Source organism: Dendropsophus ebraccatus, chromosome 3 (genome assembly GCF_027789765.1).
Source record: "Dendropsophus ebraccatus isolate aDenEbr1 chromosome 3, aDenEbr1.pat, whole genome shotgun sequence".
Taxonomy (NCBI): Eukaryota; Metazoa; Chordata; class Amphibia; order Anura; family Hylidae; genus Dendropsophus; species Dendropsophus ebraccatus.
This window is the reverse complement of record NC_091456.1, coordinates 38,305,222-38,319,660: the sequence shown is the minus strand read 5'-3', so window position 1 is coordinate 38,319,660 and position 14,439 is coordinate 38,305,222. Positions and strand designations below refer to the sequence as shown.

The window sequence follows — 14,439 nt, the reverse complement described above, 5'->3', positions numbered from 1 at the left end:
ACTCAGGCAGCTGTGTTTGCCTTTGGGGATAAGAATGGGAAGCTCCTGGCCTATTTGGCACATGCAGAGAGGCCATGTGCATCGGTGCCCTGCCTCTCTGGTGACTCAGGTCTGCATATCACCTGTCCTACAGACATCAACCAAGTTTTTAGAGACTACTATGCTGATCTCTATAGCTCTCACCTTCAACCGGATGGGGGTTTTGTCCCCGCCTTTTTAGACTCCCTCCCTCTGTGGAAACTTTCAGATGAACAGTCCACCTCACTAGACGCCCCCATCACATTGGAAGAGGTGGTCTCGGCCGTCGCATCCCTTCCCTCCGGGAAAACTCCTGGGTTAGATGGGCTTGTGAATGATTGGTATAAGGGTCAGGCCGAACAAGTGAGTCCGCTCTTGCTGTCGGTTTTCACTGAGGCATTGGAATCGGGGGTCCTCCCTGCCAGTATGAGGGAAGCCCTTATAGTTGTACTCCCTAAGCCCGGAAAGGATCCCCTACTTCCAGACTCCTACCGTCCCATCTCCCTTCTTAATTCTGATATTAAGGTCTTGGCCAAAATACTAACCACCAGACTCCGTAGTGTCATTCCCACTCTGATTCACCCGGACCAAACAGGCTTTATGCCTGGGAAGGCCACGGACATTAACGTAAAACGTCTTTTCTTAAACATAGATGCCAGTAGGTTGGGTCTCCAGACTGGGTTTGTCCTCTCTCTGGATACTCGTAAAGCATTTGACTCGGTGGAGTGGCCTTATCTTTGGGACGTCCTCCGTAGACATAATGTAGGCCCTAGATTCCTGTCCTATGTACAATTGTTGTACTCGGACCCGATGGCGCGGGTTAAAACGAACCTTGATGTATCCAATCCGTTCCCCCTTAAACGCGGTACCAGGCAGGGCTGCCCCTTATCCCCTTTCCTGTTCGCGCTCGCCATAGAGCCTCTGGCCGTAGCGATCAGGCAACTAGACTCCATTAAAGGCATCCAACGCGGCTCCCTGGTCGAAAAGGTCTCCTTGTATGCGGACGACGTCCTTGTTTACCTGGCGGATGACGGTCCGTCCCTTACCTCCCTACTAACCCTCCTAACTCAGTTCGGGTCCTGCTCTGGGTTGAGTGTGAACTGGGATAAATCACTTCTGTTTCCCCTCCCCAATGCTGTTCCAAAACCTCAACACCATCCAGTCCCCATTCTTGTTGTCCAACAATTTAAATACCTCGGAGTTCTTGTTTCCCCTGCAGTCTCCAACTATAAAACGCTTAACTTAGACCCACTCTTGTCCCGTACTGAAACTAGACTGAAGGCGTGGGGTTCCCTTCCCTTGTCGTTACTGGGGCGAATTAATATAGTTAAAATGATATACCTTCCAAAATTTACGTACCTCTTACATAACTGTCCCACCCCCCCTCCCCCGTTCTTATTTTAAACAATTAGATAGCATACTGAGGGCCTTCTACTGGCAGGGTCGGTCTCCACGATTTAGCCTTTCTACCCTACAGGCCCCCAAGGATTACGGAGGACTTGCTGCCCCCAACTTCTGGGCGTACTATCTGGCTTCACAGCTGGTCTACGCCCACTGGTGGCTTGATATAGACTACAGCAATGCGGCCACTTCTCTATACGGAGCCCTTGCCGGTTCATATGAGGGGCTGGCGAATACTCTATACAGATACAAAGGGGTGGGTGATGCTCCGCTGCTTCCGGTGAGAGCTGTGGCGGTTGCTTGGATTCAGGCGCAGAGGTTATTACATAGCTCCACCCCGTACTTATCTCCTAAGACGCCTCTGTGGTTGAACCCTCACCTACCGCGGTTTTTTAAACACCCGGCAGTGGGCTACTGGACCTCTAGGGGACTTAAATATGTGGGTCAGCTCTTTCCTGGTTCTTCGGGCCTCGTCTCCTCTACTGAATTGCAGAGCTCACTTAATTGCCCCCCAATTGATCCGTTCCGCTTTCTTCAGCTGAGCCAGTTGGTGCGGGCTGAGTTTGGGTCGCGAGAAGTTACTCTCACAACCTCAAGCCTGGAGACCCTGTTGCGCAATGAGGATCTGGAGAAACCCCTAACGAATATATATGCCCTTATTCAAACAATGAGTCACAAGCCTTATGAAACTGCATACACCAAGTGGCTCGGAGACATCCCCGAGCTCTCAGAGGAGGATTGGGAGGATGTTACTGACTACTTCCTCTCTTCAGTGGTGAGTGCACGGGATATTCTAATTCAATTCCGCTTTCTACACCGAGTCTACTTTACTCCAGCACGGTTAAAACTCCTAGGTATAGCAACTGATGATACATGTTTCCGTTGTCAGGGTGATGTAGGTACATTTCTACACTCAGTATTTTCATGTCCTAGAGTACTGCCTTTCTGGTCCTCAGTGCTGCTGTTTCTGCACCAGCACTTTGCTTTTCCACGAATTTTATCGCCCCAGGTGTGTTTACTGGGAGTCATAGATACTGTTATCTTTGGCACGTACAAGAGATTGTTTTTCCGTATTCTCCTTTTTTGCGCCAGGAAGGTAGTGATCATGGCATGGAAATCTCCAGACACCCCTTCTTTGGGGCAATGGAAGACACTGGTTAACTCATACATCCCCCTGTATAGAATACTCTACCAGAAGAGAAACTGCCCAAAAAAATTTGATAAGGTTTGGTTGCACTGGTTGGCCCTTCCTGAAACGGCCTCTCCGATATAGTCTTAGGAGAGCGGGCGGTGCCGGGCTGGGGGTGGGGAGTGGGAGTGTCGCAGGGAGTGTAAGGTGTGTGAATGTTCAATGTCTGTTATGTGTAGTATGTTCTTGAGAAGGTGGCCTTTGGTATTGGGGCTATACGAAAGGGGCTTCCTCTCATCTTGAGAGTGTCTACCTTGTTAGGGGCTTAGCCCTAAATATCTAGTTTACATTTTATAACCCTGAATTCGAGACTCTATATACGGCTACATGGTGTGCAAAAGGCCTTGCCCCCTAATTTTGCTGTGTGGAACTCAATGCCGTGAAGGCTGGGCATGTGTTAATAGTGCTTTTGTTGTTTTGTTCCTGGGTTTTGTTTTTTTTTTTTTCTCTTTTGTTCTTTGTTTTGTTTTCTAACTGTTGGTTATGAAAAAATGTATAAATAAAACCTTTTAAAAAAAAAAAGTTATTTGTCCACCATAATCATCCCAACAGTGCAGCTCTTCCTGCTTTCATGTCAATGTGCAAGAAATGCCATCTCAGCCAGTTAGCGGTCTAATTGTACTGCCACCATGGTCCGTGACTAGCTGAGCAGGCGTCTTCTTAGCAGAGACCGTTGGGGTGTATCGGGGAAGGTGACTATAGCCCATCCCCTGCCAGCCCAAACATGACAGGCTGCCTAATAACAGGGCAGAAGCTGCGGCCTACGTCATGGACCTGCTGGTTTAGAAAATACCTGCTAATGGAGTGATACAAATAAAGGATTGCAAAAGGTGCAGGAAGCAAGATGCCTTTTTATAAGTGGTATTGTATTAATTGTTTTAATGGGTAATGCACACATTGTTTTTCTTCTTTTAATAAAACAACAGTACTATAACATGTGTTACTGATGGATCTCAACTTCTTTGTGCTTTCTGCGTGGATCTTGGCTCAGAACACTGGAAAGTTTAATCCTAAAGCTTAAAATCCTTATTTGTGAATCGGATAGACGGCTGCAGGGCTTTTAGCAGCCCCCCCCCCCCCACCCCCACCCCCCACCATTCCTGATAAATAAGTCTATTACACACAATGAAAAATTAGAAATCTTTCACTGAAAACTCATTTATTCATTGTAAAAATAAGACGAAATTCATGAGGCCTTGGCCTACACAATGCATACACTATGGGGGAGATTTATCAAACATGGTGTAAAGTGAAACGGACGCAGTTGCCCCTAGCAACCAATCAGATTCCACCTTTCATTTTCCAAAGACTCTGTGAGGAATGAAAGTTGAAATATCATTGGTTGCTAGGGGCAATTGCGCCAATTCTACTTTCGGGTACATGCACACTACGGAATCGTGACTGAAAACCAGTCACAGATTCCGCAGCTCCCACCCGCACGTACACTCACACCAGTTTGATAAATCTCCCCCTATATGAATAATCTTCCTGAGTGCAGACCTTAACAAGTCTTCTGACATGATTACATTATCTGGGCCATACAAAATTCAGTTATTAGGTTTGGTTGTGTGCGGCTGTGTCAGTGCCACGAAGACGTAAAGAATTGCGGCGCTCCCGGCATTATAATGAATCTCGCCTTCTGTATTACTAAGTGCTGTTTACCAAGTGCATCTGCCAATTTTTATTTATTTTTTTGCTGGGCTGATGTTTGCTGAAGTTTAAAAGGGTTCAATTATAAAAAAAAAAAATAAATAAATATATATATATATATATATTTAAAGACCTAGTTAACCTTTGCACCCAAAATTCCTTCTCGCTTATTTACTATGGTAAAACATGTTGACATTAGAGATGAGCACAGCTGGAGCATGCTCACTCTATTGTTTTTTGAACATTTAATTTTCGACGGCCTCTCCACAGCAAGTGGTGATTACTGTCCCCGCTCACTCTGCTCCTAGCCCAGTGAGCAGTGACAGCGGTCACCACTGGCTGTGCAGAGGCTGCCGCATACAGCGAATGTATCAGGCAGCCTTGCCTTGGGTACAGTATATAAGAATGATCTTGCTAATAATATATCCTACGCTATCACTAGTAATTAGCTGAGCAAGAGACAACATCCCCCCCCCTTCCCCCTTCTGCCTGGGCTGTCGCTCCTGCCCTTTGCACACACATGACGACTGCTGAGTGATCGGAACCTTTATCTCTGTGCTGCTGCTGGATGTTTGGTTCACAGGGTCTTAAAGGTACCTAAACTCACAAGCGGTGGGAACCTTGCTTACATGGCATCAGACTTACTCCAATACCACTGAAGCGACCTCCACAAATTTCTTGGATCGCCCTGTTACAAGACCTATCCATCACTGAGTGAATAAATCCTATTGAGTCCCTGCTACTGATCCCTATTGACTTAGGGATGCAGAACATTCACCTATTGCCACATGGATGTATATTGGCTGTAGAGAGGGCCATTACCATGATACTACAGAGTCTTTTTCTGACTGTTCCTATTTCAGCAGCAGTTATTGCCTTAACACTGGCAACACCTACTGTCACTTAGCGGTGTCGCAAACCTACTCACATCTTACGGCCGTGCCTTATGTATCTACCAGGCAAGTCCACAAGCTTGCTTTATATATCTGATCACCCCTTCACCACAGCCAAGCGACCATTGAATGACATTTACTTGTCTATAGCCTGCCAATACCCCACAGCAGCATGCAGACTTTTATCTCCGTGACCATTCTAATGCTGTTTGCCATTTCTGTGCTTACCACCACTGGCACTGAAAAGGCTCAAACGAATGCTGAAGAACAGAACGAGGTTGTCCAGGGAAATCAGAGGGGCGAGTACGGCTTGTTTATTGTTTTATGCCAGGGGAAGGCAGTAGGGAAAGTATGATATTGCCCTGAGCAAAAAGTCCTTTGCCTATGACTCCACATCCACATGAAGGCTTCACCTGTCTATTTGTAGCAATTGATGGGGTGTAAACACTCAGACCCAAACCAAAACTAGCTTCATACTTAACATGAAAAGATACGTGGACTTAAGCTTACACAACCATGCTGAAATCAGGACCAATGACTGTGTTTTATATAAGAATCTGTTTTCAAAACCATTTGAAATGTTCAGAACACCTTGTCTAGTAGACACACAAGTAACAAACTCCATGAAGAGCTGTGCAAGTTCCATGTCTGTTTAGCAGCACAGACCTGGGTTTATTTCTTTTTTGCCGATGTGGTATCCGGCAGAGGATCTGGTGTCTCATTTTCTTTGTTCAGTCTCTTCACTTTTGCCTTGCCTGGTGTGGTATCCGGCAGAGGATCTGGTGTCTCATTTTCTTTGTTCAGTCTCTTCACTTTTGCCTTGCCTGGTGTGGTATCCGGCAGAGGATCTGGTGTCTCGTTTTCTTTGTTCAGTCTCTTCACTTTTGCCTTGCCTGGTGTGGTATCTGGCAGAGGATCTGGTGTCTCATTTTCTTTGTTCAGTCTCTTCACTTTTGCCTTGCCTGGTGGGGTATCTGGCGGGCTATCCGGTGTTTCATTCTCTTTGTTTAGTTTCTTCACTTTTGCTTTGCTCTTCGAACAAGTAAACGTCAGTGTGGACTTGTTGAATTCCAGTGAAAATACCCCAACGTCTCCATCAAACCTGTTTTTAGACACCTGTAAGTGTCTCTTGCCTGGGCCAGAGGAAAGCTTCCTGTCTTGGAGTATAAGAACATTATCTGCCTCTTGGCTGGCCTGTCGTCATGAAAAAAAAAAGAAAACAAATTTACAAAATTCTCAAACTAGAACTATAAAAGGGGTTTTATGATAGTTAAAATTTCCTAGAAGTTGGTACTGGCATATTATTTTCACTACGACTATTTTTTTAACAAGGTACTCTTCCGGGGGGGGGGGGGGGGAAGAGTTTCTAAATCAACTGTTTTTAAAGTTTTACAGACTTGTATAAGGGTGGTGTGGTACTCTCCCCATCTGGAGGCACCCCGTGGCAACAAACTAGAGATATCTGGCTATCCTGTGTTTTGAGACTCACAGCCGAGGCTCCATGGACTCCTTTTTTGCATACTTAAATTTTAGGGGCATCAGTGGAGACTCTTAATTGAGTACTTCATTGGAATTTTTTCACTGATCTACTTGAGTTCAGTGATTACTGTGTTTTGTTGGTTGATTTGTCATTGCCCCAACTAGCCAGAATCCTACTCCACACTGACGAGGGGCAAATACCCCGTAACGGCTGTCTGTGGATGCATGCCAGCCTTGGCAAGCCCTTGTCATGTCACAATACTCGCACCTTGAGTTAGACTTTGACACAAAAGGGGCCACCCTGTTATTTCCCTATTTATATTCCAATACTCACAACAGAGTGGGACTTAAGGGGCTACCTATAAGGGTGGTGTGGTGCTCTCCCCATCATTGAGGCGCCCCGTGGCAACAGGCTTGGGATATCTGGCTATCCCGTGTTTTGAGACGAAGCAAAAGAGGCTCCACAGACTCCTTTTTTTGCACATGTCAGAAACTGTCCAGAGCAGGAAAGGTTTTCTATGTGGATTTGCTGCTGTACTGGACACTTCCTGTCACAGACAGATGTCACCATAGAACACGCTGTTAGACTTGAAAGAATACACCACTTCCTAAAAGGACATACAGCAGCTGATAAGAAGTAGAAGACTGGAGATTTTTTAAATAGAAAAAATTTACAAATCTATATAAACTTTCTGACACTTACTTTTGCAGAACCAAAAATAGAGGATGTTTGCAATTCCTTATCATCATCTTCTTTCCTGGGATGAATGACCAAAGTTACATGACAGACATTTTCAGTAGCAAATTTTCTAAATGCCCCAACGATGTAATCCTGCGCTGCAAATCTAAAGATAAATGAAAAAAAATAAGAAAAAATTTTTTAAACAGTCAAGGGACAAATATATCAAAAAACCAAAGTGTCAAAACACCATTTATTTAAGCGATTCAAGGAACAACAGAGGAACGGAGTGTAAAATAAAAAATAAAAAAATTCAATAGGCTATGCAAAAACCATACGCACATATTTATTTTACTATTTTAACCCATCAGTTTTTAACTACAGCACATATGAGTATTATCGTGCCAAACCGAAGCTCTTACTTATCTGAAAAGAGATGTTCCTGGCCCATCATGAACTGCAGATTATCAATGATAACGTGGTTAATGTCATACATATACACTGCGTGCTGCATGGTCTCAACCACAGACCTACATGGGGTACAAAAAAAGAAATTGTTACCTAGGGAAACCTACACTGTGCATTAAGACATTGGGGAAATTTATCAAGGGTTTTTCGCCTATTTTTTGGTGAATAATTCAATTTTTCATCCATTTTTGGTCTAAGTTCTATTTATGAACCAGTATTCGACAGGCGAATATTTTTTAGATGGGACTTTTTTTTAATCTGCCTGTTTTCTGTATTCACCCAAAAGTTTGGATAATCCGGGATAAGCGCCCAATTTATCATTTGTGACTTTTTAAATAGTCGCACAATCAGGTGCAGGCTTACGTCTGGTCAGTACCAGGTTAATATAACTGCGCAATTTCTTAATATTTGCAACTTTTTACTTACAGATTTACTATGGCAGCGCTACATTTTATTGAATCAGTCACAAGAGATTGGAACAGAATACACACCAATCTCCATTAGAATAGTTGCACACATTAGATTCCTTACTAAATGCCCCCCATTGTGATTAAACTGACCCAACTAGACTTCCTTTTAATAGTATTTTCTGTATTGTTAGAGACAATATAGCTGCACTATAGCAAACATGAGCAAAGAAAGAGAGCAAACCTAAACACCTATTACAAGCCAGGTTTAAATCAAACACCTTTGGAATGAACTAATCAAACTTAGGCCCTCCAGCTGTTAGAAAACTACAATTCTCATGACTGGACAGCTAAAGCTTTAGCCAATGGGATGGCAAACACAAGACTGCAGGGAGCATGAAGGAATGAGCATGGCAGATGTGGGCACAGTATAGCAGGACTCTCTGTCTGGGGAGAGAGGGGTTACAGCTATGGAGAGATTACCTCCACAGTCCTGTCCCCTGATGCAAGCCCCAGCCTGTAGTGGATCTGCTATGATTTGGAAGGTGATAGAGACTTCCTGGGTCAGAGTACAGGGCTGTAGACCCCACTATGCAGACCATGCCCCTCCTCCACACCCCTCCCACCCAGTACAGGGAGCTCTTAAACCAAAGCAATGCTCTTAAACCAAGTTACGAGTTTGAAAAACTGAGCTCTTCTTGCAAAGTGCTCTCAATCCAAGTTACTCTTAAACCAAGGTACCACTGTATTAGCACAAAAATATAAAGTATATATATGTTTGCATCACTCCAGAAACATGCGTTTTCTTGAACTCTGGAATACATGCATTGGATTGTACAACCGTTCTTGCCTCATACTCTGCATAAGTGTAACAGGTGACCAGACAAGACCGCCATAGCAACCATTTAGTTGTGGAGATACTGACTGGTGACGTGACAGAACCAGCACCTGCCATCTAACCATCTACTGACCACAGAAGCAACGGGGTTAAACTGCCAGGTTCCGAATAACATCCAATTCCAGCAGCTGCTGATACAATATACAGCTGACACCTGCCATATAAGAAGCAGGCTCAGCTCCTGAACCCACCCCATATCTCCCCATGTAAATGGGAATGCAGGAAAGGGTTAAAAACTACCTACAGCAATCAATGCACTGCTTTAATTTTTAGCTTTTGCGCTAGAAAAATAAAAGTTGGACACATGACTGGCTGCTATGGCCAACGCTGTGTTATTATATATTGGTATTGATGTGCTCTCTGTAATAAATATAGATTCCTATACATCATCCACTAACTTACTTTATATTTTGTTCTCCATGGAAAGTCATGAAGTAAAGTGGCAGCTCCTCAAACCGATCTGCCCACTCGTCGTACTTGTCGAGCTGTTCCTCCAAACGCAGCAGAGAGAACTGGGTCAGCATGATTTTGGCCAAGCGAACGTTGTTAAGTTCGAAGCTCCCCCACAAAGTGTTAACCCCTTGCATGCTTAGGTCTAAGGCATATTCACTGATGAAGGTGGTTTTTCCACTACCAGTGGGGCCTAAAAGAAAGAAAAGGGAAAATGAATGCAAGGCTAATGAATCCCTGGAGCCAAGAAAGAGCATAGGTCCAACGTTGCTCTTCTGCCCATTTGATATAGTTCGGCATGAAAAAGACAGCTCATACACGGAATTCACTGAGCTGAAGCAACTGTACAAAGCCCAGTTCTGTCCGCATGATTGGGGCAGGTGTCGGCACAATCTGCCTATATAGCTCCCAGCTGCACTAAATAGCGATCATACACAGCTTACCTACCATATGTGCTGTCTTGATCGGCAAGTGGATTTCGGTGAAAAACGCTTTATTTTGGCATAGAACAAGTTTCAACTGACAGAGTTACCCTCTTTATTGAGCACTTATCTAGACCCCCTCTAATCCACTTACGTACTCACCAAGGGGGGCATTACTATTGTTTGGGTGCTATAAATGTCAAAAAAAACTTTGGAGTCTAATGGTGTGTTTACGCAGAGATTTATCTGACAGATTTTTGAAGCCAAAGCCAGGAATAAATCCTTTTCTTTATGACTTGTTCTCTGTTTATAGTTACTGGCTCTGGCTTCAAAAAATCTGTCTAAACACACCATAAGATGTATGTATGTTCTGTTGAGATCATGGCTGTAAACAAATCATAGTGGTCTAGGCCGAATGGATACGAAAAGGGAAGGAGAACGATACTGATTGGAAATGACATCCCCTGTGAATCACTGGATGTAACTGTACTGTAATCACTTACAGGGTCTGTAATAGAAGTGATGGCAGTCATGGTGTGGAGGTATTACTTATGTAGTAGTGTGATTGGTAATATATTTCTGTGTATAGGTTGCTTTATTAATTAGAAGTATGAAGGCGATATATCAACACTGTAGGGTGCTGAGAGAAATTTAGTATTGCCTAGATCTGCTATTGATGCATAGAAAACTGTTATACTAATGGTTTCCCAGCATAAATAGCGACATGTATGCCTATGTATTGTTCATTTACATTACTGCACACATCATACTCTTGCATGCATTGAGGGATATTTTTACTCTGCCGTATAACGTGAAATCTGGTTGGCAATAAATAGTTCCACTATACCATGAAAGGTATGAGATTTATCAATGACGTCTCGACAAATTCTTTCCTTTCCTTGGATTGTGAACTTTATTTACCTGTGAATATTGTCAGCTCTCCCTTCCTGTGGCCCTTCAGAAGTTTGTTCAGTTCAGGAAATCTCATCCATTTCACCCCAGCTACTTGCTCTATATTCTCCAGCTGGCTAAATACATCACTGCGGAGCTGACGGAATGAAATGATAGACTTGTGGCTGGCTGGCAGAGACGCCTTGAGGAGTTTATTCAAGTTAAGGCCAAGATTTAAGGCTTTTAGTGGGCTGGGCTGTTTATCCCCAGGCCGGATTAGAGAGCACCTCTTGATGCCAAGTTTCCTAGAGAAGAGTTTGGAGGCTTCCCATGCACGCAGGTCATCCCCAAGCCACAAGGTGATGCGCTTAAACTGCTCAAGATAAGGCAAAAGGACAGGGGGCAAACAGGTTATTCCACGCGGCAGTGATACGGTAGTCACCCCCGTGGCCTGGTGTACAGCTAAACTATCCACTTCTTGGCTGGTGATCACCACCTCCGTGTCCTTCTTGCCCGTCACTGTAATGCCCAACAGGTTATGGTAGTGAGAAGGCCTTGGATATAGAGTTTCGATGTAGCTCACCACGTCCGCCTGGCACACGGCAGACAACAGCTTTAACCCTTTCATGGTAAGGTCTCGTGGGTTGTACCAGGGGAAGACTAAACTTTTGGTAGGTTGGAAACACTTGACGCCGAACTTCTTCAGGGTATTGTTGGTGATCTTAGAGATGCTAAACATGGCTTTAACCAGCTGCGCCTCCTCCTCCTCCAGATCGTGGAACCAGACGGCCTTATTCCAGATGCGGCTGACCTCCATGTTGTTTAGCTGCCTCTCTCTATCCTCCGAGTCGCTGTCCTCCAGGCAGCCGCTCATAGTGTCAGGACTGAGGAAGGGGCAGCCCTCCTTATGGAGCAGAGCCATGCTGTCCTTATAGTCCTCCCAGGTGCCCTCCAGCAGGGTGTCCTTGCACAGAAACCTCCCTGTAGTCTTGTCAATGAACAGCAGGTTGTCTTTGTTGGGGGTGAAGGGGCTGGGGACATGCAGGCAGCTGTAGCCATCATGGAAGGAGATGTTGTTGTCTCGCAGGTACTGGCGGATCTCTGTCACAGTCACTGGGCAGACATCAAGGACAGATAGCAGGTCCTTCCTGAAATGTCTACGGGAAAACCCAGCGGGGGCCACACCATGCTTCAGCCGAGCTTGTGCGAGGACACACGGGAGGAGATGCTTTCCCTGACCGGGGATAACCCTGTGTAACACACAGCGCATCATCCTGCTCAGCCACATGTTTATCCCGCCCAGTCACATAACTACAGACACCGTACATGTACATACACACAGGAACAGTCACATGTCTCTCCCGCCCAGTCACATAACTACAGACACCGTACATGTACATACACACAGGAGCAGTCACATTACAATAGATCTAATACATGCAGATACACGCAGGAGAAGTCACATGTTCCTGCAGGGCGCCACCATGACAGCTATCATATAAAAACATTGGCGCACTTACGTCACTTCCTGTTACCAATCAGGACACTAGAGGTCTAACGTCTCACTCTGAAATGTCACCGGAAGTGCGAGGCCCTGGTGCTGCTGTCTATCTAAGTGCCTGTTTTGTGGTGGGGTCCTACTATAGTTGTCCCTGTAAAGGCCTGCTGCAGGCATTGCTGTGGGCACACTAGGGGTCCTTAGTACAGCGTGCGGTATACACGTGTAAGCGAGTTCCGGAGAGGTCTGTACCGTTAAGCGATGGGAGGCCTGGAAAAGAAGAAGGTGAGCGGGTCCTTGTATACTGTCAGCAGTATGGTGGGGGCCGGAGATGTTATGTACATCCAGGTCCGGGCTGTGCGAAGGTGACAGGCCGCTGGCGTCATCTTTGCTCTGCTCGGCGTGAGGGGAGGAATGGACAGCAGCATAGAAGAGCTGACACTGTCCCCCCCCCCTCACACACGGTCCACCTCGCACACTGTCCCAATGGGGACAGCCTGACCGCCTCCATGATGGGGCTTCCATTGCTTAGATCTGCTGGAGGTGATTGTTACCTGTTCTGGTGGAATCCACATATAGACATATGGGAAGTGAAGACTTTCCTTCTGCCTGGTTCTCTGAGTGGTGGAGGGTAGCATGTTAAAGGAAAAGTCTGGACAAAATAAAAAAAACTGGAAGAAAATAAAGAATCAATACTTACCTGCCCCTGTCACCAAGTCCCCAACTGCCGCTGGGCTCCAGTTTCTCCTGGGTTCCAGTGTCATCCAAACCCGGCAGGAAGGACCCGCTCAGCCAGTCAGTGACTGCAGCAGTGTCCCACCCCAGTCACTGACTGACTGAGCTGATTCCTGAGCCAGGTCGTGATATGGCAGGGGTCTGAGAGTGGTCGTGCTGCGGGAGCATGGGGACAGGTAACTATTGATTCTTTAATATGTTCCTGCGTCCCTCTGTCTACTCTGTATTTTTTTTTTTTGTCTGGGCTTCTCCTTTAAAGTGACTGTACCACCAGGCCCAGGCTGAAGCACTGGAGGGGGGCCAACCCACCCTTAGTGGGAAGAAACTCCAGCCCCTCCATGACGTGACTCCATTAGAATCAATGGAACCCTATCATAGAGGGGCAGGGGTTTCCTCCCACTAAGGGTGGGTTGGCCCGCCTCCAGTGCTTCTGGCTGAGCCTGGTGGTACAGTCACTTTAAAGGGGTACTCCAGCGTGGGGGCTATTTTTAGATGTGGCTGCAAAAAAAATGTCCACTCCCCTCCCTGGTTCCAGCGGCGGGTCCCATATCGCGGCGCTCTGGTGCCCGGTTCCCGGCCACTTCCCGATGTCTGACGCCGCCCGAGACGTGATGTCTCAGGTCCGCTCAGCCACTCAGTGAAGGAGGCGGGATCCGTTTCAAGTCCTCTCAGATCCCGTCTCCTTCCTGCGTCAGACACCCGGAAGCAGCCGGGCACCGGAGGGCCGCGATGCAGGACCCGCCGCTGGAACCAGGGAGGTGAGTGGACGTCTTTTTTTTTCCAACCACCTCCTCCCCGGCCACATCTAAAAATAGCTGGAGTACCCCCACATCTAAAAATAGCTGGAGTACCCCCACGCTGGAGTACCCCTTTAAAGGGCTTATCCAGTGCTACAAAAACATGGCCACTTTCTTTCAGAGACAACACGACTCTTGTCTCCAGTTCAGGTGTGGTTTGCAATTAAGCTCCATTCACTTCAATGGAACTGAGCAGCAAACCCCCCCCAAGCTGGAGACTAGAGTGGTGCTGTATCTGGAAGAAAGTGGCCTTGTTTTTGTAGCGCTGGATAACCCCTTAAGTATCTAGGTTACATAGGGAATTGTTTTAGTAGATCCAGCAATGTGTCATAAAATATCCGTTCAGGACTCCATGATATGAACATGCAGTGAGACCATAATGCATGCTGTTCCCCCTTCTTATCTAATGGGAGTTGCGTGCAATACAGCCTGTTCATATACGTGGAGTCCAGAACTTTTGGATCAACACAGAACTGTGCCGCTGATGCTGACAGCTACACTTTAAGAACGTTCAAAATGAGACAAGTTCTTCAGGTTCAACCAATTACCCAACTGTGTTAATCC

General features: G+C 46.0%; 2 protein-coding genes across 4 annotated transcripts in view; one reads left to right on the top strand and one right to left on the bottom strand.

Moving 5' to 3' along the window:
• Positions 1–14,439, top strand: part of PES1 (pescadillo ribosomal biogenesis factor 1) — a 55,969-nt gene that overhangs the window by 9,610 nt on the left and 31,920 nt on the right. The window contains exon 1 of one of the 2 annotated variants that reach the window (XM_069961488.1): positions 12,447–12,628. The exons of the other annotated variant lie outside the window; for it this stretch is intronic. Coding sequence (XP_069817589.1) covers positions 12,605–12,628 — 24 coding nt within the window. The 5' untranslated portion in view covers positions 12,447–12,604. Of the gene's footprint in view, positions 1–12,446; positions 12,629–14,439 lie in introns of those variants that run through there. 2 annotated transcript variants of the gene reach the window in all.
• On the bottom strand, positions 3,751–12,382 carry LOC138785483 (twinkle mtDNA helicase-like). Of its 2 annotated transcripts, none has more exons than XM_069961485.1 (5): positions 12,366–12,382; positions 9,485–9,725; positions 7,732–7,839; positions 7,334–7,475; positions 3,751–6,345 (listed from the first exon to the last, which is right to left on the bottom strand). In XM_069961485.1, exons 2-5 carry the CDS (start codon positions 9,667–9,669, stop codon positions 5,824–5,826), a joined length of 957 nt encoding a protein of 318 aa, XP_069817586.1. In that variant the 5' UTR covers positions 9,670–9,725; positions 12,366–12,382; the 3' UTR covers positions 3,751–5,823. The 2 variants fall into 2 exon arrangements, with proteins under 2 accessions (XP_069817586.1, XP_069817585.1); XM_069961484.1 differs by lacking the exon at positions 12,366–12,382 and adding an exon at positions 10,876–12,333.

Bases quoted from the DNA above. Each gene is read 5' to 3' on its own strand.
- LOC138785483 (XM_069961484.1), bottom strand. From the start codon at position 12,133: ATGTGGCTGAGCAGGATGATGCGCTGTGTGTTACACAGGGTTATCCCC. The intron at 7,476-7,731 runs GTAAGAGCTTCG...ATTTATCTTTAG, and splicing joins GAACATCTCTTTTCAGATAA to ATTTGCAGCGCAGGATTACA. The intron at 6,346-7,333 runs GTAAGTGTCAGA...TCATGACGACAG, and splicing joins CTATTTTTGGTTCTGCAAAA to GCCAGCCAAGAGGCAGATAA.